Source organism: Ochlerotatus camptorhynchus, unplaced genomic scaffold, assembly GCF_037179485.1.
Source record: "Ochlerotatus camptorhynchus isolate MF236.1 unplaced genomic scaffold, CSIRO-AGI_Acam_v1.1 ptg000408l, whole genome shotgun sequence".
NCBI classification, from domain to species: Eukaryota; Metazoa; Arthropoda; class Insecta; order Diptera; family Culicidae; genus Ochlerotatus; species Ochlerotatus camptorhynchus.
Window position 1 is genome coordinate 1323262 of NW_027040894.1, and position 27233 is coordinate 1350494.

General features: G+C 37.7%; 1 protein-coding gene across 1 annotated transcript; it reads right to left on the reverse strand.

Annotated features, from left to right (window-relative positions):
* Positions 1-10290: 10290 nt before the first annotated feature.
* Positions 10291-26997, reverse strand: LOC135710954 (nicotinamide riboside kinase 1-like). The gene is made up of 2 exons (XM_065233681.1): positions 26792-26997; positions 10291-11315 (listed from the first exon to the last, which is right to left on the reverse strand). Exon 2 carries the CDS (start codon positions 11289-11291, stop codon positions 10491-10493), a length of 801 nt encoding a protein of 266 aa, XP_065089753.1. The 5' UTR covers positions 11292-11315; positions 26792-26997; the 3' UTR covers positions 10291-10490.
* Between the last annotated feature and the right edge of the window lie 236 nt (positions 26998-27233).

Sequence of the window (27233 nt, forward strand, 5' to 3'; positions counted from 1 at the left end):
ACAAGTTAAACAAACATAGTTTATTTAATAATCAGAGTTTGGAATCCATTATTTATCAAATCATAAGTGACGTAGCTACATATTTACTTAGATCCAAGATTAGTAGCGATAGCGGTTAAGTAATCTGGCAGTGAAAACTCAGCATAGTTTTGAACTACATCTTGAAATCAATCACATCTAGAAATAAAAAACACACATTTGTTGTAATATATTCTTACACACATATTGCAATTGTCAAAGAAGAAAAGGTTTTCCTCAAAGAACAGCTCATGAAATAAAGAATGATGAATTCTGTGATTTTTCATTCAATAACATAAAAAAACAGCTAAGGTTAAATAAAATATGATGCCAAATGAAGAATGGTGAATTCTGTGGTTTTTCATTCAATAACAAAAAAACATACCTGCTGATGCCAGGATTTCCTGCCATACTTTTCGATACAACGATTCTGTTTTTTTTTTTTTTTTTTCATCAGAATGAAAACTAGCCGAAACGTCTGCTGATGTAAAGGAGCGATACTTCCATGAACAGTGACGAGTTACCGAAACAAACAAGGAACTGTGGCAAACGTACCATCTGTAACCCAATACTTTGCCTGTCTAAGACGTCGCAAGTTTTCATGAGTTCCAAAAATTAAGGCTCTTTCATTATTGTCACCGAAGTCAGCAATCAATAGACGGTCCCCATTATCATCCTTCTGGAATTCATCGGGTAGATTATGCCTAACGTCCTTTATGCCCAACGTCCATTATGCCTATCGTACATTATGCCTAACGTCCGTATGCCTAACGTCCGTATGCCTAACGTCGTGTACCCTTAATTTCACACCATTTGATTGAGATTTAATGTATAATTAGTATATCATTTAAAATTGTGTTTGCTTGCTATGACTATCGAGTGAACAGAGAGATACGTTCTGTGTCAGATCGTCTGTGGATGTGGTGGTTGTCACAGCGTTATACATCATACGTGAGGTAAACTCAAAATTTCGTAGAATTTTCTCAAATTATTAGAAAGTCGGATTACTCACTGAGTGAGTAAAACTTTCCTCGACTTTCCTTCAAAATCTACTTGAGTTAAGGGAAAATTTTACTGTATGAGCATACAGTACGTGGCCAATGATTGTAACTAAAAATTGAGTCGAATTTGATTCAAAATTGCATAAACTGGTGTTACTCAGTGAATAAGTATATTTTTCCTTCCATGAACTTAATGAATCCCGTAGAACCCTTTTTTTAATTTGAATAGCTAAAATTGCATTTAAACGGCGCTCACTTTGAATTTGTTCAACGGGTACTTCTGCAGTGCCCAATGGCACTACGCAAAGAATTGCAATTTTGAGTTGAATTCGACTCAGGTATTGAGTTCCTTTTATCGGCCGTATAGACGGGGTAAATTTTCCTCGATTTTCGTCATATTCTAGCAGATTTTAAGTGAAATGTTCAGTGATGTTCTGGTGGATTGGACTGGTATGGTGTGACCAATTATTGAAAAAACAGGACTTTTTATTTTTTTAAGGGTCCAAATGGTAATTCTAAAAGAGTAACCAGCTCCAAATTTACCATGACATCACTAGGTTGCAAGCTTCATCAAAACTTTTCAGATCGATATGGCCTATTGAAAGGATAACAGTTCAGCTCAGAATTCGTCTTACAGGTAGCACTAGTATGCCATTAGGCGACAAATCAAGTTGAACATTGCATTAGGTCCTAAGTAACATTGACAAATTCTCTTCGTAGACTTTCTCTTTGCATCCCAACGGCCATGTAAAGATATTTCCACTTATTTTCAGCTCACAGATCGATAAAAGAAACTTTTATGTAACATCTAATACGTCAACCAGATCAAGAAACGGTTATGTGCTCAAGTTATAAACGAAAGAGAAAGTCGATGAAGAGAATCAATGTTACTTAGGACCTAATGCAATGTTCAGCTTGAAATTATTTGCTTAAATTGACATCTTGACTAGATAGAAAGTTTAATTTTTAATGAATAAGACCTATTGGATAATGGACAGCTCAAAATTCACTCACCAGGTGACGCTACTATGCAACTTTACATCTTATTTCTTGCTTTAACTTGACAAACATGTTGAATGAAAATTGTTATTAATGACAAAACCTATCGTATCTCAATCGACAAAAATCACTAGTGCTATTTGATGTTAATGGCTTCCTTAAGTCGACATCTCGAATAGAAAGAAGGTTGCTGTCAAAGCGACCTATCGTATAGTGGGCAGCTCAGTTCTGAATTACTGGAACTTATTTTTAAAAAATGAATTTAATTAAGGATATTGGTATAAGGTCACCTAATTTGAAAATTTTGAATGGAAGGCCTGTTACTATTAGAATTAAATTCAAGTGGTGCCGGTGGTGTAGTGCTAAGCGTGATTGCCTCTCACCCCAAAAGGCCTGGGTTCAATCCCAGTCGGTGCCGCCGGGATGTTATGAGGCATAACATCTCTGATCACGCCTTCCTTCTGAAGCCGTTGGTCCCCGGTCTATGAGTTGATGTGATGGGTCGATAGGTAGTGTCCAGGTGTGGGAGCTGCCTCCCTGGAATCGGTAGCATTACTCAGTACAGAAAATAAGATCAACGGAAAACAAATCAAGGAGAAAAAAGCTACATCGAGTGGTTGCATCACGTGGGTGGTATTCGGAACAAGCATTACCAATGTTATGTTCTTCTGCTTGTAGAACACCACCGTCTCGAACGTAGCGTGTGATGAATGGCCATCAACAAATAAAACTATGTGGAATGTAATTTAGAGTTTAACAGCCCACGGATAGAACACCTTCGAGATAAACTCGAAGAATATGTCTGAATTCATCCAACCGGAGTCAAATCGGCAGGAATCCTGGATTTATAGGTAAACAAAACTAATGGAGGTGCAAGATTGCCAGCAGCTGAACCCGAGATTAAAACCATAGAGGTAACTCTAAGACCACTGGGTCCCGAAGAAAATCATTATTATTTTTGGCTCACTCAGTACCAGAACACCGGTCCCAAGCAGTCCCAAGCTATTTCACTCACCCCTGCATGTTCTGCATGAATCCACACACCCCTGATGTTATCTGTCAAACTTTCATAGCGAATCAAAACAAACATAGTGTAGTAATAGAATTTCAACTAGAATAGGGTACGTTAATCGTTTGCTTGGGACCAATAGGCTACTAAAGTGGTGAGCCAATTTAAAATCGTTAGTTTCGTATTGATTGTTGTTAAAACCGTGTAGTTCTCCTTGTCACAGTTCGCAGACAAGGCTTGAATTGCTATTGAATGCTTTTCTGCAAGGACTCGTTGCTTACGTGGCACCAAAAAGAAGGCAGTATCATCCATATTGAAGATCCTTGTAGGATTTGACAGGACATCTTCAATGTTATTTTCCTCCAAATACCGTGGACCCCCGCTAATCTGAACGACACCGCATTCATATTAACGGGGTTCATTTTTAATTTGAACTTCTAGTAACCCTATCAGCGTGTTTCTGGTTGCCTTATTTGCTATTTTGTTTTGATTCTGCGTTCCGTTTTGCAATGTTCCATTTCGCTTTACTCCGTTCCATGTGCAAAATGACGTTTAGGCAATTTTTAGTTTGCACGCCGTGCAAATTAAAAAGTGTTCAGATTAAAACCGGTCATATTACCGGGGGTCCACGGTGTGCTTGAACGTTGAAAAACCATTCCCTCGCACCACCCTCAGTTATTGCTCTCCTTTTTCTAAGATTGTTGGTCGTTCTCTTTGCTAGCTCAGAGTGACGCTTCAAAAACCACCTCATCCAGCCGCTAGTTGGGACTGTTTCCTTAAACGCTTTTTCCTTATGGAAAGATTCCGCCAATTTTCCGACACATGAGATAACCTATCAACACGAATTCAAATTTAAAACCCAAGAGAGAACCATTATATTTAAAAGTATGTAGCCATCAATGATTTGGAACATAAGTGACGAATAATGGATGAGGCTATTATCAAATTACATAGGTTCCCACTTGTTTTTTGTCTACAGCAAAACTTGCCACGGCCATCGAAAGCCCCCATTGCACAATCGTTCCTTTTTTCCTTGTCCGTAAACGATTTAATACGGCATCTCTTATGGTGAACGGTAAAATCCCTGGATACTTCCCGGTAAGATTTTCCCGCACACACCATTGCCACAGCCTTCTCCAAATCCTCCGGCGCATATTTAGCTTCCATGATCTGCTGAAAACCATTGGATAAAGTAGAATCGTTATTGTTAATGCACATGTGTCAGCTTTAAACTCAGCTCTTAAATATGGATCTAAATCCGTACAGTAGTAATTTTGATAAATAAATACCATTTGAATGATCCATTGCTTGGAATTGAGATATAAAATGATAAACACTTAACTTTCCAATCGACCTTCAGGAAACTATTTGCAAAACTTAAATACGCTTAACAAATGGAAGTACGCAACCGATTGACAGCAAACCCAAGCAAACTCCAGCATCAAAATGACAACAAATTGAAGTCAAGTTATGATACATTGAGTGCAAAAATTATTCGTCTAGCTGCATATATCTTGGAACTGGGTTCGTTTTCAGTGTTTTGGGGACAAGGAAAAAACATTAGTGTTTACATAAAGTAGAAAATGAGCCAATAAATCTTAATTATTAAAAATTAATAACGGAAGTCTATTTTTGGTTACAAGAATACGATTACTGGATAGTTCTTTGTTCTTTGTACATGCTCAAAAAGTATTCATCCACATTAAGAGTATTCGTTGCATTGAAATGTAAAACTGCCAAAACCTCTTTTAACGCATTTTTGTAGTACTTCGGCGTAGAGTGCTAAATGGCAGGACACTGCGTATTGTTGATTTGAAAGCTATCTGAGGAAGGTATAGTCACTGTGGTAGAAAAGCTAGCAATATGGGCCGGAAAAGAAAGGAGACGACCCAGAGCGAACGGAGACTTATTCTGCGTCTTCATACAGAGTGCAAGTCAGCGTACGTGATATCCAGGCTTATAGCGAAGACAACAAATCAAGAAGACTGGCAACTTTGCCAGAATCCAAGTGACAGGTACAGTAGTGCTGCGCTTGAGTGAAGGTGGAAGCAACGCATAGAAAAATGAGCGAATACACAAACCCTTCGTCTGAGGATGTACTCTTTGCTATCAAATTCGTTCGAAGCATTTACCTTTGAGCGGCAGATGACGCGATTGTACCTGTCTCATAGCGTTCGTATGAGGAAATGGAAGAGATGCCAGTCTTCTTGATTTAATGTCTTCGCTTATAGGCAGACCCCGTTCGACTGTTCAATCGATTATTGATCGCTTATGCACAACAAAAACCTTTCAAAATAAACCACGGAGTGGTCGTCCTCGGACGTTGACCAACAAGATGAGCGATTTATTGTTCGGGAAATAAAGAAACCAATGCACCAAAGCTTGCTAGTGAGTTAGAACGAAGAGGAATCAAGGTATAGTATGTACCAGTACAGTTAGAAATACCTGCAAAATATGGGTATCATGGCCGAGTAGCTCGCAAGAAATTTTGAGTGAATGAAACAAACCGTAAGAATCGACTTGATTTTGCCAAGGAACACCATTTGAAGGATGAAGACTTTTGGAATCGTGTCATATTTTTGGATGAAAGCAAATATAACATATTTAGATCAGATGGCCGACGCACGGTATGGCGGGAAAAAAAATGCTCATAATACTAAGCCGTGCCTGCTATATAATACTCCAACACAACTTAAAACGCCCCCACAGAGCCCAGATATCAACCCAATTGAACATCTTTGGAAGATACTGTGGGGCACATGCTGTAAAATCCCACCTAGTAACATAAAAGCATTCATACAACCGGCACCATGCTGCGTCAAACCAATAAATATCATGCCTTCGAAATGCTTATGCAACAAATGCAAATGACTGCATAAAGCAGTTCGAAGACCCTCAGCAGTTTCCAATCAATTACGACATGGCACAAAAGTGTCCTGCTCGTATTACATTTCTAGAACGACGCATTCGAAGTGTCGTTGTCAAGCGCACTCGATGCTTACGGCCTTCTCCATTAGGTTCTCTCTATCTCTCTCTATCTCTTTCTCTCTCTTTTACATCGATCACTGATTGGTGATCGAGTAAATAACAAATTTCGTTTTTATGGCTTTCTCAGTCTAGGGTAATTCAAACAGTTAGTTTTGCAAGGGGCAATGCAAAACTAACTGTTTGAATTACCCTAGACTGAGAAAGCCAAAAAAACGAAATCTCCATAAAACCAGTCGAACAACCAAATCAGTAAATAACAAATACATAATTGACTCCAAGTTCCTCCAGTAGGAAACTGCAATGTAAAAGAAAGAGTACGAATAAATCGACATTCATGTTTTAACATCCAAACGATGAAGATCATTACCATAGTGATATCACGTTCGAACTTCACACGGCTAACACAACTGGATGATGAAATCAGTAAAAGGCATATTTCAAATAAAAATGTATTGAAACAAGCTTTGAAAGAAGAATGGGACAACATTCCATCCTCCGTCACAACCAATTTGGTTGGATCCATGCCACGAAGGTTGCAAGCAGTTATAGATTCAAAGGGAAACCCAACTAAGTATTAATATCTACTTTTTGCTTTTCTTCTCAAGACAACATTGAATAAAAACGTATGTAGACGAATACTTTAGACGCAAGACTACCAGTTAAACATAATTATATATTTCTTGTGTTATCGCAAATCGAATGTGTTTGTGTTGATTTTAAATGAAACAGATTTGGGAAATAATCTTCTATCAGATTTGAACACTAGTTTTATTTATTTTTCCCCTAACATGATTTTAAAAGCCATTTTGTTAAAAGCATGCAGCTAGACGAATACTTTTTGCACCCACTGTATCAACATCAAACTGAAATAATAATTTGATTTCAGTTTACGCAATTGACAAATTTGATGCCAAATTTTGATTTAATTTTGCTGTACATTTGCTCTACAAAAATTTGTTGTTGCGGGTTTGTTTTCATTGCCTTAGCATAACACCAAATTGAATAATTGTTTTGTTATCTTACTTACTTACTTAAGGGTCCTGTGCACCACCAGCGGTGCAAAGGGCCAACGTGAAAGACTTCCATCCTGGGCGGCTGCTCGCTTTTGCCTTGACCTGGGACCAGGTCAGATTTCTATCGACTTGCTTAATTTCCTTATTGAGGCTCCGCCGCCATGAGCCCCTGGGCTTCTGCTGCGATGTCCTGCTGGATTCCAATCCAGCGCTTGCTTGCAGATTTCGTTTCCGCCCCGTCGAAGTGTGTGGCCGACCCACCTCCACTTTCGCTCTCGAATTTCTGTTGCTATCGGCTTCTGATGACATCGACGATGGAGCTCGGCATTCGAGATCCAGTTGTGAGGCCACCAGGCACGAATTATATACCGCAGGCATCGGTTGATGAAGACCTGCAGCTTTTGAGTGTTCTCCGCTGATACACACCACGTCTCGCTGGCATATAACAACACAGAGTTCACGTTCGAGTTGAAAATTCGGATTTTGGTGCGTTGACTTATCTGGTTGGATCTCCATACGTTTCGTAAACTCGCAAAGGCAGCCCTAGCCTTCTTGATTCGTGCACCTATGTCGCTCTTGGTCCCGCCGTCCGACGCTATTTGGCTGCCAAGATATTGGAAACTTTCGACCTTCTCCACTGCTTGCCCCGCTACCGTAAAGTTGCCCGTGTTTATATCCAACGATTTGGTCTTGTTGACGTTGATGGTGAGACCCGCCGCAGAGGAGCGTTTGGCTAGGCCATTGAGCTTACTCTGCATATCAGAGCGCCGTTGTGCTAGTAGAGCAACATCATCAGCCAAATCGAAGTCGTTGAGATGCTCCATGGTGATAGGTTGCCAAAGCAGCCCACGGTTCGGTACACGGTCAATTGCACCTATCATGATCTCGTCGATTACGATGAGAAACAGTAGCGGTGACAGTATACATCCTTGTCTCACACCAGCGACTACCCGGATAGGGTCGGACAAGGCTCCGTTATGCAGAACTCTGCACGTGAAAGCCTCATACTGCGCTTCGATGAGGTTGACGATTTTATCCGGGACTCCCTTGCGTCTCAGATTCTCGTGATTGAGACGGTCGAAAGCTTTTTCGTAGTCAATGAATACCAAATAAAGGGACTCTTGGAATTCATTGACCTGCTCCAGGATGATGCGGAGCGTGACAATATGGTCCACACAAGATCTTCCGGCACGGAATCCTGCCTGCTGCCGTCGGAGAGTCACGTCGATCTTCTCCAGTATCCGATTCAGGATAACTTTGCACAGAATTTTGAGAACAATACACAGTAACATGATGCCTCGCCAATTGTCGCACACAGTCAGATCCCCCTTCTTTGGGACCTTCTAAGATGCCCTGCATCCAGTCGGCCGGAAAAGTCGCTGTGTCCCAGATATTACAGAATAGTTGATGCAACATTTGTGCGGATAGCATGGGGTCAGCTTTGAGCATCTCTGCTGATATGCGATTGACCCCTGGAGCCTTGTTGGATTTCAAGCTTCGGATAGCTGCTTCAATCTCCTGCAATGATGGGGCCTCGGAATTGACGCGAGTGATGCGCCGCACCCTAGGCGGATCATGCCGAGATGTTGATGGCTGGTTGGCCGTTGAAACTTGAAGAAGTTGTTCGAAGTGCTCAAACCAGCGTTTCAGCTGGTCAGTGGGGTCGGTAAGCAATTGTCCAGTCGTGTCCTTCACTGGCATCCTCGGGTTCACCGATTAGAAGGTGATGGTCAGACGCGATGTCGGCGCTGCGTTTATTCCGGACATCAAGAAGGCTCCGTCTCCATATTCGGCTGATGCAGATGTGGTCGATCTGATTCTCGGTATGTCCATCACGGGAAACCCACGTGACTTTGTGCACTGGCCGATGGGGGAAGAGCGAGCCCCCGATCACCATGTCGTTATTGCCACAAAATTCTGCAAACAGCTCACCGTTCTCGCTCATTTCGCCGAGACCATGGCGTTCCATGACACGCTCATAGTCCGTGTTGTCGGAGCCGATCTTCGCATTGAAGTCGCCAGTGTAGATCTTGATGTCACCCTTTGGAACCTTATCCACGACGGCATTCAGTTGACTGTAAAAATTCTCCTTGTCCTGTAGCTCGGCATCATCGGTTGGCGCATAACATTGGATTATTCTAAGGTTACGAACCCGTGTTCTAAATCTGGCAACGATTATCCTCTCATTAACAGGCTCCCACTTGATGAGCGCAGCACTTGCCTGGACGCTAAGTAGGAGACCAACTCCACGATGGCGGGGAGCGTTTTCACCTCGAATACCAGAGTATAGTAGTACCTGTCCCGACGGCAGTTTGTGTTCTCCAAAGTTTGGCCAACGAACCTCACTCAGTCCCAGGATTTCTAGCTTCATGCGTCGCGCCTCGTTGGCGAGTTGTGCCAGTTTACCCTACTGGGCTAACGTCAATACATTCCATGATCCAATTCGTGTCCGTTGTTTTGCGCTAAAAGTCATTGCCGTTAAATCAGTTCGATGTCTTTCTCTGTTGGTTTCTGTAACAATTGTAAAGGTTTCAGAGACAGTAGGTGGTTGGCCTAAGGTCTCCTATCCGCCGTGATGGGGTTGCCATCTTAGGTGTAGCTTCCGGGAAGAGCATTTCTTATTCAACAGGAAAAAAATATTTCAAATTGAGTTTTCAGTTTGCTCTCACTGATAGCAAAAATAGTTTTCATTGTGATGTCATAGGAAGATTTTTTTGCTCTCAATTTTGATATTTTAACCGTTAAAACGACCAAAACGACTGCTACCTGTGCAATCATTCACCCCTATTCTGTATTTCGTTTCGAACGAAATTCTCATACAAAAAAATATTTTTTTGTATGAGAATTTCGTTCGAAACGAAATACAGAATAGGGGTGATTATCAGCGAAATCACAACAACAAGTTTAGATTTCAATTTGATCTCAGACTTTGTTCGGGAAGCCCTACACGTGATTAGGTTTTTATTTTTCTAATTTTATTTTCATGACCTACTGCTTAATTGTTGGCGTAATCAAGCTAATGCATGAATGAACATGAATCTGTATTCATGTGTAATATTTACATTGTTATGATACATACAAATTCAACAGGGTGTACGAATTTCGGTGGTACACGGATTTCGGTCCCGCACGGTACAACAATATGTTGTTTAGCGTCATCAGCAACAACAGCATTAAAATACACCTTCACAATTATTTTCGGTTTAATTTGAGCATAGTTAACCTGTCTTGTGGGCTTGAAATGAAACAAATGCACCAAGAGTGTTATCGTAATTCCTGTTTAATTGATTAAAATTTGTATAAAAAATTACGGCTTCAAAATACTACTCGCAGGTAGAATATCTCATAATGTTGGTTTACATTGAATAGAGAAAATGTATACTATATTTAGAAGGAACCGTTTTCCGCGTCTGCACGCTACCCATTGATCATTCGCTACTTTTCCCCCTTCTCCTTTTCTGCTCACAGCAAATCTTTGATACAGTTCAGGACATAGTTCAAAATGTTCTCCTTAGGCACCTCTCCGTTCAGCATGAACATATCCGGACGATCCTTGAATTCCTTGAAATGTTTCTCATACATTGGCCATACGCACATCTCAAAGTACCCCACCACGTCGGGAGGGTCATATACTCGCTCAATCCTCCTCGCGTAACACTTTTCATACGGCAGGTGTATATGGAATTTGACGTTACACAAATCCAATGTAAACGGATGATTGAATATCAGGAAACCCTCTATAATCAGCACGTTCAGCTTGATATTCATGTTTTGGAATGAATCATTTTTGGACTTTTTGATGAGATTGGTAGTTCTTTGGTTGATCTCAGCCGACCCGTCGTCGTACTTGTTCAGATAGTTGCTCAGAAAGTGATCGGCAAAGATATTATCCTCGTCGGTTACCGGATCAACCTGCTCGGCAATGTTGTTCTCACCTTCGCTTTTGCTCAGTTGATGGCAGTTGTACAGAATGAACTTGTGACCCAGGATTTTCATAATGTCATGACACATTTTGTCCGTATCGATCGAGGACAGAATCTCCCAATTGATATGACCCAGCTTTTCGATGACCTTGTGCTTGGGGCTGTCCACGGGAAGAAAGTAGTCATCCTGGCTCAGTAGCGCTACCTTATTCATGGTGATGTTCTCCTTGAAGATGATCTTGTTCACATGATCGGTGAAGTAGTGCTCGAGGGATTTGGCCAACGTCGTCTTGCCTCCGTTGGTAACGCCTGATACGCCGATAACCAGCCACGTTTCCATCGTGCATCGAGCTTCGAAGTGTGCCTGCGAGATAGTTGAAGGCGACTGATTAGATCATGGGATGTTGTTTTCGAGCATTTGTGATCGCGTTAAGCTGGGTTTAGACAGGGCAAGTCAATTGATTAAGCCAGTTGAATTCAACTGACTTGAACGCGAATTGCACGTGTAAAACATGCCATTCAACTGACTCGATCAACACACTTGAATTGAAGAAAGTTGAACCAGGCTCAACTTTTCAATCCAATTGCATTCAACTGAGTTGATCATTTGACCTGCCTAGTCTAAACCTAGCTTTAGGGTGGAAAAAATACAAATATGAAGGGTTATAAAACAAAACACGTTACGGTAGGAGGCCAAATTCCGGACGGTTAGTTTATCCGGTCATTTAATTAAGTGATGATTTTGAACAATACTGTGATAAAATGATAAAAATTTAGGCCCGAAATAAATAAAATTAATACTTTATTTATGTTTGTATTACTTCTGCGTGAAGTTAACGATTTTACATGCACACTTAGAAAAATTAATGTAAATTTAGGTTATCTGAGACTGACATATACGAGCGTCAATTTTGTCATAAAATTGAGTCATAATAGACGCAAAATTCAGCTCAATCATACGTACTTACGAAGTTTTCAGTCTCGGAGCACTTAATTTTACATGATATGTTTGTTTACGTCTCATACTTTATGCCAAAGATGGATTCCGTCACATGTAAGATTAGGTATTTCTAATAGCGAATTTGTTTATTATCGGGGTTGGAACCAGTTCCAACCCAGTGCGAAACCGAACTTTTTGTCAGTGCGAACCTCAACCTGAGCTAGGTTTTAAAAACAAACGAGCAAACTGACGTTTGTCAGCAAACAAGCAGACCCAATCTTGATACCCGATCCAGGTTGGAACTGAATAATAAACGAATTCGCTATAAGTGTGTAGTTGAAAATGCTAAGTTTCAAATAACATACTTAAAGTGGTCATTTTATACGATAGATGAGGAGCTGAAAGTATAGAGTTGCGTGATTTCCTTTCACCCTAGCAGGCCTGGGTTCAATCCCAGTTGGCGCCGTCGGAATGTTCTGAGGCATAACATCTCTGATCACGCCTTCCTTCGCAAGGGAAGTAAAGCCGTTGGTCCCCGATTCATGAGTGTGGGAGCTGCCTCCCTGGCGTCGGTAGCATTGGTCCACGGCGAATGAGAACGACCCAAATTTGGAAAACGCAGGAACTCAGCGATGAGTAAATTTGCCTCATGTTTTCCCAGGTTTTTCCAGGATTTTTCAGGGAAAAATTCTCGAATTTGAGAAAAGTAAAGATTGGTACTACTTCGAGATTGAATAAAATTTTCGTCAATTTTCTCATTTTCCGGCAGATTTTTTAGGTTTTCCACAGGAAACCATGAGAAAAATTTTACTCATCGCTGAGTTCCTGTACTTTTGGCGATTTTGGGTGAACTAAACTCAAATTTGGGTCGTTCTCATTTGCCGTGTGCTTAGCACGGAAAACAATATCGACGGAAAACAAATCAAGGAAAAAAAGTTCCGTTAGGCTGGATTTAGACAGGGCAAGTCAATTGATCAAGTCAGTTGAATTCAACTGACTTGAACGCGAATTGAACGTGTAAACCATGCCATTCAACTGACTTGATCAACTCACTTGAATTGAAAAAAGTTGAACCAGGCTCAACTTTTCAAGCCAATTGAATTCAACTGAGTTGATCATTTGACTTGCCTAGTGTAAACCCAGCTTAATGATTTTCGAACCAATTTGAACTGTCAAAATCGAACCAGTGTTTACTGTTATTTTATGACGTAAACAGATAGTATTGAAATCTGAGAGAAATATAATTCTTTTTTTTTTCGAAAATAACTTCGTGATTATCAGCATGAGTATGATTGACCACCCACGGTTGCTACTCTGTTATTGCCAGATCAGCTGTAACTACACAGAGAACCAATAGACAATGCTTGGGATTAGAAATCATCCTCAATGTATAAAAACTGGTGATTTCAAACTAGGCAATACCAGCGCCGGCCGCGCCCGAACGCAGCTCAAGAAAGGAATGGGTAGGAATAACTTTGTGATTATGAGACAAATACGTATTATCTGCGTTTTATTATTATTAAGCCGTTATCAATTATTTAATCAAAACAAATCAACTGGGAAAATCTTACAACATCATAGATTTGCTATTGAATCGTCTGTTTCTTATTTTTCAACTTCTGCGATACGAAATGAATTAATATATTAATATAATAATATATTGCTATTGAATATCATGGCAAATAAAATGGAACTTATTATCAAAGGTATGAAACGAAAAAATGAACAACTAGGTACTGTCGTTACAAGAGAGTCATGCACAGCTTATGAACGGATTTGCTTTGTTTACCAACTTGACACTGAGGGGTGGCAACCAAGGGATGACTACGATCAGATACGTTGAATAGAGACGCGCATAGACGGAAGCAAAAAGAACCAAACGAACCGTCGAACGCTGAACCAAACGAGCAAAGTAAATAAACATTATTGCTCGCTAAATTCACTAAAAAGGAGTATTATCATAGAGGTAACTCTAAGACTAGAAGGTCCCGAAATAACGTGCTCAACTTTTTGGCTCAGCTCTGGTACTCTCTTCGGTCCCAAGCTAATCGATTTACCCCTCGAAACATAGGAAAAACCAATAACCCCTCATTTTATCTGTCAAACTTTCATAGCGAATCAAAACAAACATTGCGTAGTACTAGAATTTCGACTAGAATAGGGTACGTTAATCGTTTGCTTGGGACCAATAGGCTACTAAAGTGGTGAGCCAATTTAAAATCGTTAGTTTCGTATTGATTGTTGGTATTATTCTCAATGATGAAAAAAGATTTAAATTATTTTCACGAAATATTTTATATTCTTTGACAGATAAAATTAGGGTTTCGTGGTTTTTCCTATGTTTCGAGTGGTGCATCGATTAGCTTGGGACCAAAGATAGTACCAGAGCTAAGTTAAAAAGTTGAGCACGTTTCTTCGGGACCTTCTGGTCTTAGAGTTACCTCTATGGTTTTAAGGTGATAAAAATGATTGCGCTGCAAGCAAAACTGTAAAATATGACAAAAATTATACTGTCATGGAGCGAGCGTCATCTCTCGTCTCCGCTTTATTTTTGCAAAATGCTGTGGCACACTTCATTTTTAATCAGTTCCGGTCGAACTTTCAAATTTTCTCAACAGCATTGCGGCTTGAAAGTCATTTCAAGCCACTCGAAGAAACATGGTTGCCAGTGACAATGCCAAAAGATCCATCAAAAACCGTGCTGCTGTTTTGACGAAAATTTTCTTTGCGTGTCTCTATCAAAGTCTCTGACTACGATGTGTCTTCGCCAGACCTAGATAAAGACTACCCAGTCTCTTGGCATCTGATGTCGCTTTTTTGCTGGTTCGATTGCACTGTTATATCAACAATCAATTCGAAACTAACGATTTTAAATTGGCTCCCTACTTGACTAGCCTATTGGTCCCAAGCAAATCGATTAACGTACCTCGTTCTAGTCAAAATTCTAGTACTACACTATGTTTGTTTTGATTCGCTATGAAAGTTTGACAGATAAAATGAGGGGTTATTGGATTTTCCTATTTTCGAGGGGTGAATTGATTAGCTTGAGACCGAAGATAGTACCAGAGCTGAGTCAAAAAGTTGAGCACGTTTCTTCGGGACCTACTAGTCTTAGAGTTACCTCTATGGTTGTATCGCGTAAGTGACAGCAAAGCTGATAGTGTTTGTCTGAAGGCAGGATAGCAAGCCACTTCCTGGAGACGTCTACGAACAGGATTACCTTGAGCAGGGATGTGAAGTTTATCGAAGCTCACAATGATGACTGAAAGAGTCACGCCGATATCAAAATGAGGGATCATGCTGAAAATAAAAATGTTCCAAAGGCTAATTCGAGTACGAGATGGTCATCGTGTTTCTTGAAGCCGGAGCTGTTCCTGAATGTAAACCAAAAGTCGAAGGCTCAGAAGAAGATTCCAGCGAGGATTCCAAACCGAGGGATTTACTGAGGGAACAAAGGCGTTTAACGGAGGATGTGCAAATTGATTATGCTTTCATTTTCATTCTCATTTTGCAGCGCAGGGTAGGGCAGTAAGAGTGTAAGTCAATCCAAGGCCGACAGTAAAGGAAAGGTAATGGCTGACTCGCAGCATGCAGGCTACATAACCCAAGTAACAATCTAAATGCTTGGAAGATTTATTCTTATTTTATCATTGTTTTATCATAGCATCCCTTGCAGCCTGTGGTTGTATTACGGTTTTGTGTGCTTGTCATAAAATCAGGCCGTCAAGTCGAATATAAAACTGTTTTATGACTACTAAATTAAAACTCAGACTTCATAGTTTTAATGGTAGCTGTAAGGTGGCTCTATATCACTGCTTATAACTGCAGAATAAAACCAAAACAAAACATACAATTATGTTTTATGGCATACTTTTTATGACCGATATAAAATTTGAAGCAGTCTTAGACCTTCATCAAAACCTCATTACAACCATCATCTTTATCAGAGGCCTAAGATTTACAGATAAGAAATATACTACAACAATAACAAAAAATACTCTGAAAATTATTACCAATATAAAAAAAAACAAATCTATTGAGATACGTGAAATGAAAACCCCTTCAGTGTTTTTAAACACGATGCAAATGAGACAATCGCCATTATGAAACTCCTGGAGTATCTACAGTTATGGGCTCCCTCATTCAACATAAGGCACAGTGTGGTGAATGAGCTTATAAAAATATTGAATAAGCGGCTTTCCGATACACTTCCGACAGATCCACGAACCCTTCTTAAAACAACGCAGACAGTTTCACTAAATCCGGTTGGAGATGGCCAGTATTTGCATCACGGCTTCACACCTTGTATTGTAAAAGCTTTTAAAAGATCCAATAAGCATTTCTTACATCTTGATTACAAGAGAAAATAGAAGGATCGCTTGGAATGTTGACTTTTTGACAGGTTGCCATGGTTTTTGTTTTGTTTTGATTCGCTGTACCGAATAAAACCAGCAAGCTATTATAGAGCTTAGATATAACTTAACGTTCTCAATTCGGACTACGAAATGCTAAGATACAACCATTAGGTTTATGTTATGCTATACAATCTAGAAGAATATGTTATATTAAGGTATTTTTAAGGAGAAGCAAGTTATAACGAAAAGGATGTCGCCGTATGAACAAATTTAACACAGTATGAATAATTACGCTTTAATGGATAGGCGATAAAACACTTTCACACATCTATGTATAATTAAATAATAAATGACTGGTTATTGCTCAACAGTAGTAACAGTTTTGTACTAAATAGATCTTTTAAAAATAATCTTTTAATGACTCTTTAATGCATGGTGCAAAAGCAGACAAATTAAAAATATCCCTATTTTTTTAGTATTCATATGGCGCACTGAATGTATGCTCCTATTTGGTATAATAATCACCACAAATATTGCATGGCATGCTGTGAAGCATATACAGATTGGTTTAAAATTGTAATAAAGTTGTTTTATTTTCAATATACAATAATATCAGGTATTATTACCAACTGACAAGGATCATGATTCCACATCAAACATCGAAAGAATAAAACCACAATAAAATATTTCTCAATATTAACTATCATCCAAAAACCCCAACTTAAAACCTTCAAAGTTGTCAAAATGTTTTGCGTATCATGTTTTAACAACTTCTTCAGGAGCGATTTATGCGGTTGTAATATAGTTTTATGGTAGTCATTAGAAGGCTGTTAAAACTTTCTGACCTGGAGGAGGTTTTATGTTTTCATTTTTAACAATCACGTCTAGAGTGTGATAAAACTGACATAAATCCTATGCTCCTAAAGTAGTTCGCATATCAAGTTTTAATGACTGCATTAAAACTGGGCCAATTGGCCATGACATGGCTGTATTGCGGTTCTCAGGAGATTGTTAAAGCAATGTGGTCGTCAGTGAAGGTTTTATAATTTGGTTATATCAACTGCTATAAAACTTAAATAAAACAAAAATTGTTGCTTGGGATTAGCATTAGCATTAGCATTAGCATTAGCATTAGCATTAGCATTAGCATTAGCATTAGCATTAGCATTAGCATTAGCATTAGCATTAGCATTAGCATTAGCATTAGCATTAGCATTAGCATTAGCATTAGCATTAGCATTAGCATTAGCATTAGCATTAGCATTAGCATTAGCATTAGCATTAGCATTAGCATTAGCATTAGCATTAGCATTAGCATTAGCATTAGCATTAGCATTAGCATTAGCATTAGCATTAGCATTAGCATTAGCATTAGCATTAGCATTAGCATTAGCATTAGCATTAGCATTAGCATTAGCATTAGCATTAGCATTAGCATTAGCATTAGCATTAGCATTAGCATTAGCATTAGCATTAGCATTAGCATTAGCATTAGCATTAGCATTAGCATTAGCATTAGCATTAGCATTAGCATTAGCATTAGCATTAGCATTAGCATTAGCATTAGCATTAGCATTAGCATTAGCATTAGCATTAGCATTAGCATTAGCATTAGCATTAGCATTAGCATTAGCATTAGCATTAGCATTAGCATTAGCATTAGCATTAGCATTAGCATTAGCATTAGCATTAGCATTAGCATTAGCATTAGCATTAGCATTAGCATTAGCATTAGCATTAGCATTAGCATTAGCATTAGCATTAGCATTAGCATTAGCATTAGCATTAGCATTAGCATTAGCATTAGCATTAGCATTAGCATTAGCATTAGCATTAGCATTAGCATTAGCATTAGCATTAGCATTAGCATTAGCATTAGCATTAGCATTAGCATTAGCATTAGCATTAGCATTAGCATTAGCATTAGCATTAGCATTAGCATTAGCATTAGCATTAGCATTAGCATTAGCATTAGCATTAGCATTAGCATTAGCATTAGCATTAGCATTAGCATTAGCATTAGCATTAGCATTAGCATTAGCATTAGCATTAGCATTAGCATTAGCATCCCAAGTAACAATCTAAATGCTTGGAAGATTTATTCTTATTTTATCATTGTTTTATCATAGCATCCCTTCCAGCCTGTGGTTGTATTACGGTTTTGTGTGCTTGTCATAAAATCAGGCCGTCAAGTCGTCTATAAAACTGTTTTATGACTACTAAATTAAAACTCAGACTTCATAGTTTTAACGGTAGCTGTAAGGTGGTTCTGCATCACTACTTATAACTGAAGAATAAAACCAAAACAAAATATACAATTATGTTTTATGGTACACTTTTTATGACCGATATAAAACTTGAAGCAGTCTTAGACCTTCATTAAAGCTTCATTACAACTATCATCTTTATCAGAGGCCTAAGATTCACAGATAAGAAATATACTGCTACAACAAAAAATACTCTGAAATTTTTTGTCATTATAAAAAACAAATCTATTCAGATATATGAAATGAAAACCCCTTCAGTGCTTCTGAACACGATGAAGATGAGACGATCGACAATATGAAACTCCTGGAGGAACTAAAGTTATACGATCCCTACATAAGGCACAGTGCGGTGAAGGAGCTCTTAAAAATATTGAACAAGTGGCTTTCCGATACACTTCCGAAAGATCCACGAACCAGCAACGCCGACAGTTTCACTAAATCCGTTTGGAGATGGCCAGTATTGACATCACGGCTTTAAACCTTGTATTGAAAAAGCTTTTAGTGGATCCAATAAGCATTTCTTACATCTTGATTACAAGCGAAAATAGGAGGATCGCTTGGAATGTTGACTTTTTGACAGGTGGTCATGGTTTTTGTTTTGTTTTGATTCGCTGTACCGAATAAAACCAGCAAGCTAGTTATATAGCTTAAATATAACTTAACGCTCTCAATTTGGACTACGAAATGCTAAGATACAACCATTAGGTTTATGTTATGCTATAGAATTCCAATCTAGGAGAATATGTTATATTGAGGTATTTTTAAGGAGTAGCAAGTTATAACGAAAAAAAATGTCGCCGTATGAACAAATTTCACACAGTATGAATAATTACGCTTTAATTGATAGGCAATAAAACACTTTCATACATCTATGTATAATTAAATAATATGTGACTGGTTATTGCTCAACAGTAGTAACAGTTTTGTACTAAATAGATAATCTTTGAATGACACTTTAATGCATGGTGCTAATGCAGACAAATTAAAAATATCCCCTAGGGGCATCCCACTCTAAACTTTATATTTCTCGCGGTGTACTTATAAATATCTGACTGATATCTTAGATACCTATAAATACTTAAAAATACTTAAGAAATACCTAGTACTAGTATGCTTACCTGGTTGCTAGGTGAATTTCTGCAGTTTGTTTATTCAATGTTGTCAGGAATTTTATGTGTTAGGCTGGTTTGTGTGCATTGCGAGCGGTAACGTATCAATGAATAAATCATTTAAAAGAAAAGATTTCCAATTTCAGCGAAAAAGACGATTAGTATGTAAAAGTAAGTCTTTCGCTTATGAGAATGAAATACGAGAAAAAAATTATTTTATCCTGAAATACGAGAAAAAAATTATTTTATCCTGAAAGTGGTCACCTATATCCCACATCCCGTTTTCTGGAGAAAATAAAGCGTATTTTAAAATTTAATATTATGTGCTCCTTATTAAAAATCACATTATGCTATTCTAATATAAATGAACATAGAGCCCCGCATACACGATATATACGCAGATAAATGTGGATTTCTCATAAGCGTCACCATATAAAATGCTCTGCGTGCTTATATGTTATCCTCATCGTGCTTCGATGGTTATGCGAAATTATCATGCAAGGTACAATATTTGTGCATTCCATCATTAAAATTGTATGATTATATTTCATAACGACGTATCATCAACTATTCGTCGAATAGTTGTATGATTTGAGTTATCGTTCAGGTATTTTTTTATTATGGATATGAACTAATTGTTTATTTCTTATTAGTGACACATTGATTTATAAATATTAACTGTAATAATAGGTTTATGTGCATTTAATAAAAACACAAAAATATTCAAAAATTCGTTTAAAAATTTTATAGTTTCAGCACTTAAAGATCGTGTAGCATCCGGTGGTTGGATATACGATGTGTATTTCTCAAAATCGATTTCAATAATGCTCTCGTGGGCGTTCAACAGTCCTCCACCGTCCATAATTTTAAAGATGCTTCCTTTGACTAACACTCCTCGTTTTTTTTATAGTTTTTTGGCACTTTACTGGAATCCGTTGAATCGAACACATCTTTGTTCTACCTGAAAATATAGTTTTAATTTTAGTTTGAACTCCTACTACGTTCAGACTATAGCTGATATCATAACAAGACGTGAAATTTTTACTGGAAATCATATGTATGACTTTTGATATCAAGTTAGGCTATATTACGTAATAGCAGCTAATGTCCGAACGTAGTATTATTATTTTTTTATATTATTTGCAGTACATGCTATAACAAATCTTCCTTTTACCTGTCTTAAACGAGAATCCATTTACGTGACAAATAATTGATCCTTCAAAGAAAATCCAATCTCCCATACTTATATCTTCTAATAAACTGTTTTGTTGACGATCGCTTGTTTGCTTGATAGATATTTCATCTAGGCGGTAAAATCTATGGTCAGGCTACCTGAATATGCCAGGATGTCCAACACCTTCTGCACCTTAGCAGGAACCTGACCAACGTCTCGTTCAACTGCATCTCAAAATGGTGCCTGCAAATAACATAATAAATAAATGAGGAACATGAGTAGCCAATTACATTATACAAAATTACAAATTTACTAATCAACATAGTATCATAGCAATGTAAAGTGAATATATATTTTACTTACCGTACAGGTGACGAACTCTTCGTTAAACATTTTGCACAATACACTTCGAAATCATAACATTTGACATCGATATGAAAAATAATTGCACTAGCAACCGACGTTATAATCAAGACTTACTATGATCAAAATCACACCAAGAGAAAAAGTATTTATAAATACTTAAAAATACTTAAAAATACTTAAGAGAGATTTAAAAATACTTATCGAGTATTAGAGCAAAAGTTTAGAGTGGGATGCCCCTAGAATATCCCTATATTTTAGTATTCATATGGCGCACTAAATGTATGCTCCTATTTGGTATAATAATCACCATAAATATTGCACGGCATGCTGTGAAGCATATACAGATTGGTTTAAAATTATAATAAAGTCGTCTTATTTTCAATGTACAATAATATCAGCCATTATTACCAACTGACAAGGATCATGATTTCACATCAAACATCGAAAGAATAAAACCACAATAAAATATTTCTCAATATTAACTATCATCCAAAAACCCCAACTTAAAACCTTCAAGGTTGTCAAAATGTTTTGCGTATCATGTTTTATCAACTTCTTCAGGAGCGGTTTATGCGGTTGTAATATAGTTTTATGGTAGTAATCAAAAGGTTGTTAAAACTTAGGAGGTTTTATGTTTGCATTTTTGACAACCACGTGTAGAGTGTGATAAAACTAACATAAAACCTTTGCTCCTAAGGTAGTTCGCATATCAAGTTATAATGAATGCATTAAAACTGGGCCAATTGGCCATGACATGGCTGTATAGCGGTTCTCAGGAGGTTGTTAAAGCAATGTGGTCGTCAGTGAAGGTTTTATAATTTGGTTGTATCAACTGCTATAGAACTTCAATAAAACAAAAATTGTTGCTTGGGAATTGCCGTGGGAAGGGATAATGATTAGATTGAGGTAGGTGGTTGAATGTTTTTTTTATATATAGTTGGCCACGATGTTACAAAATGATATAGAATAAGTGAGCTGGAAATAATTTGAAATTTGCATAAGTTATTCAATTATACATCAATTCATTACTGAGAGTTTTGCTCTGCTTTGAATAAAATTTGAGTTACTTAAAATTGACGATACTTCTCGTAGCGTGCTCGCCTAGTTTCTAAACGCCGAACACCAAAAAGAAAAAAATCCATAAATTTTAAACCCTCATATCCCAAATTAAGGAAAAATGCTTAAAACATTATACAGCATCATTATAACCCGGAGCGGTTCAATTGAATAACCTACTACACAAAAATAAGATTAAATACAATTAGATTGGTCTCACCCGATATTCTTGAAATACTTGACGTTTTGAATGAAACATTGCCACTTCCAGACTTTGTGTTGTTGGTTTTCTTGAAGGTCATGTGCTTAATGCTTGGTTAGTCATTTGCTTCGAATTTCTAAGAATTTACTCTGTAAATAGATAAAAAAAAACAACGCTTCCCGCTCACAAGCTGTAGACCGAGTGCAGAATCTTTGTGGTAATACTTTCCAAACGTGCATACTCACAGAAATAAATCCAATTTAATAAAGGATGTATTAAAAAGAAGCAGCTGATTTCTATTGTGACTACTGTGACTAAATCCAGCATTCATACTTAAATTTCAAATGCTGTGCTTAATCGTTTATTTTAGTACAGAACAATGAACAATGTACGGTGATGATTAATCTGTTAATATGCTTTTTTAAGCGGGTTCAAATGCACTTTTGGTAAGCATCAACACCTTTCCAATGTGGTAAAGATCCAGATCAGCCCTGGAACCTATTAGCCTAATTAAACTACGTCAAGGTTTTACCAAAGCCCAGGGTGAATGTGCAAATTGATTATGCTTGCCACGAAAAACCACGGATCCTGTAGAATTCTGACTTAAGCCATGGCTGGAAATTAACGAGAGGAGTGGTATGCGGCGATGGTCTATGAACTCAAATCTCACGCTGCTGTGAGAGCTGTGTAAACTTATGGGTCGCAAACCCTTCATCAGTAAATGGATAAACAACGTGAAGAGAAATGCTGAGGGAAAGGTGCTTGAACGTAAAGCATGCTTAATTGCTCAAGGCTATTCGCAACATTCTTGAAGGTATGACCACGGACGAACCGACATGCCACAGTAGCATTCGTTTTTCCACAATTCGAATTGTCGAACGAGCGATTCGATCTTTCAAACGGGCGATCAGATCTGTCAAACGAAGTGAGACGCAAACCAATGCAATATAAATTATACGTGGCTTCGTATCCTTGTTCATGGTATGACACGATCGGATGAGTAGATGTCGGTAGTGTTTAACGTATTTTAAATATGGCGTCTTGGGCACGAATTTAAAAGTAGCTTGTATGAGTTGTCACGTCGGTTCGTCAGTGGTATGACTACTATATGATGAAATCTTTGTTCCTGCAACAAATAAGCTGTACTTTGTACATTTCTGGAAGTTGCATCTTGACAGAAGCCATATCTTCGTTGCCTTTAACTACATTTCATTTCATATGATTTCCTATTCTTCGTGTAGGTCATAAATCAAAGATGTTTTTTTTATCGGGTCATAATCATACTTGATCCTTTGTGATACATCCGTGTTCTTTGTTAAGTGTAAATTGTGATGTTCTTCTCCAAAGGCGCCCCCTCTCATAAATGAATATAAGTCTTTTGAGTGACAAAAACAATTGATATTGCAGCCAACGAGCTAAAAATCTCGCTGATAAACAATAGGGAGGCCGCATAGCCTAGTCAGTAAAGACACGGTATTACCAAGCCGAAGGCGGCGGGTTCGATTCCCGGTCCAGTCGAGGGTATCTTTCGGGTTGGAAATTTTCTCGACTTCCCTGGGCATAGAGTATCATCATTGAGCTTGCCACACAATATACAAATTCATGCATTGGTATTGGCATCGCAAGCTCTCAATTAATTATGGTATTAACCGTGCGATCGAAAGAAGTTGAGATTGTAGTATTCGCGATTACCATGCGTGCAAAATACGTTTAACGGAAAACAACGAAGCGGACTCGAGTCTGATCAGTTCGATTGGGTGACCTGTCACCGTTCGATAGGTGCAAAGAATGCGAAATAAAATTTGAAACGTCACTATCATGCTGAACTCCAAACGGTGTAGTACACTTTTATTCTAGTATACTTTTAAATCACAGTAATATTTGCCTCAACATAATTAGTTAGTTAATATATAAAATTAATAACTGTGGAAGTGCATTTAGATCACTAACTTGAGAGCATGCAATTAGCTGCTAAGCTTGAAATGTCTCAAAAGAAATTCCCGGCTTCAAATACTAATCCGTGACGAATAAAAAACTGTTTTCATTGCTTAAAAATACTACTACACTTACACACTACTCTTACACTATTACTTGCTTGTTTTTCTACTACATCCCATTTCAATCTTATTACTTATACACACATAGAAATTATTATTTTTACACGAGACGTAATTCAGCTACACACTTAGAAATTATTATTTTTACACGAGACGTAATTCAGCTTTGATTGCTCATGTAACGTAAACAAACATGGCATGTAAAATTGAGTGTCCTGAAACTTAAACATGTGCAACTCAACGAAAAGTGCGTTTGATTGAATCGATTTTCCCATCCTTTTCAATTGATCTTATGTCAAAAAGGCCGCTTGCATGTGTCGGTCTCAGAGCACTGAAATTTACATGTCTTTTTCATAGTGTGTAGCATATTAGCTTTTGGCCGGCTTACAAATTAGCCCGTACCATCCTATGCCCAAGGAATTCGAGAAATTTACCAATCCGAACGGGAATTGAACCCAGTCGTCTCCAGCATGGACTAAATTCATAGCTGTGCCTTTGCCGATTAAGCTAAGGGGGTATTGTTTGTACTCTTTGAAAAAAAATTACAATGTATCATTTTCAGTTATTTCTTTTCATCCTAGTATAAATTCTAAGCATTCAGTGAACATAATAAAACACCCTTACATTTTGAGATTTTATCGAATAAAAGTGTCCTAACTTTTCTGAACTATTCTTTTAACACATTATGCATTTTAATTTGAAATTCAAATTATCTTGAAAATGATTAACAAATAAAATTCCAATCAAAAATAGGGTCCATAGAACGACTAACCATGCAATAAATTTAATGTGAGGTTTACATTTTAAAGGAAAATAATACTTAGGAGTATTTCAAAAAACTCTTTTGGAAAGAGTTGGAAAGAGAGAAAGGAAAATTTTAAGGTAATTCCAAGGAAATTCCGAGGATAGTTCTAACTGGAAATTTCTAAGGAATTTCAAAGATATTCCGGTGATACCTTTTAGAAAATTGAAAAGAGAGTTCCAAGTAAATTGTGAGGAGCATTTCAAAGAAATAATCACACAAAATTTCGATATCCTGGACACAGAAAAATTATAAAACTACTTTCTAGCTTCTAGCATGGACATAATCTGAAAAGTTCTGGAAAAAAAAAACCTGGAAATCTCATGAAATTTTATTAAGTAACATGAGTAGACACCCTGCATAAGAACCAGCTAAAATGTTGCTTCAATTTCATTAATTTAACTCAAAAGGGCATAAGATCCCCGATAATTTCAAATAATATTGGTAACAACAGAGATACATTATTACATAGCAAGATTATAAATGAATCTATTGTTTTGTAACTTACTGATTTGTTACAAGTTCTCATCATCAGTTAGGTTAACTTTTATGTAGAGTTAATATCAACTGTCATAATACCAAACCAGCAAAATGCAACAAGAGAGCCAGATTTTGATATGGAAGCAGTGGTAGAACCACGAAAAGGTAATCTACCCTAGCAAATTCACGCCAACCAACAAAATGAAGTCTGAGACAAAGTTGTTAAAAAGAAAGACTCAAAATTCTCATCAAAAAAATTTAAAAATAAATGCTAAAAACTTCAATAACAACATAAGTACATGTTCAGGGTTTGAAAACTTATGTTTAATTGAAAGCTTAACAAACATGCTAAAATTTCTGATATTGGACACAATGTACACTTTAATGTTGATCTAAATTGTAGAACATCAACTTTTAGTAAAACTTTTGAACTTATTTTTTCATAACTTATTATTTTTGATTTTAATGAAGAAAAACTTTTTGTACAGAAAATCGTTTTCAATGCACAAATTACATAAATATTGCGGCAGAAATTAAAAATATCGCCGAATAAGGAATAATTTAGGAATAAGATTATCTTCAAAATACAGACTTCTGTATCTTGTGGAGTTCAACCATTTTCAACAGGTTGAAAGACACAGGCACATACTGATGCTGCATAATGTAATCAACAGAAAGCAACGTTTGAACGCTCTCTATCTCGTATGCCGTATGTTAGTTTCAGAAATGATTTCGATACTTTTCTAGCATCATCGCCACATTCAGGCCAACGAAGTTAAAACATCGCTTAAAATGATCACGATTAATAAGTTAATCTGTTTTTCAAATGGGATGAATGAAGCTGTATTACAGCAACTGAAACACACTCGATACGTACGTATCGCCAAATCTTGAACACCCGCGGGATTCCAGCTCTGGCCATGAACCACCTAACAACTAGTAACGAAATAATAATGTTATTTTCGTGACCTTGAACTACAACTGATCACAAAGCAAACACTTCAAATCACCTTATCACTAGTTCGTACTTACCGTTTACGCTCCTCAATCGCGACTGGCCCTAAGCTGACCTCTCAAGTGATAGAGTGTAAAAACGGACAGGCCTCCGATGAATAGCACTCCGAAAACAGCTGGCACCATAAAGGCTAACTTCCTCTCGGGAAACAACGAGTAAATCCAACTATCTACGAGAGTAAACCAAGCTTAAATGACTTCATTCACACTGATATGTGCATACAGAAAATTGAACGACAAGTATTGTTGTGCAACAGAACACACCATACAACAGGAATCAAGAGTTTAGCACGCCATTTCGCTGTATTTGAATTGAATGGCTGTGATGAACAGTTTGATGATGCTGCTTGATTGGATCCGTTTAGTCTATTGCAGGCTGTCGAGAGCGAGAAAATACATATGTGAATCAAAAATCACCTACCTTCACTTGAATCAATCACCATGAACGGCAGTACCCCGA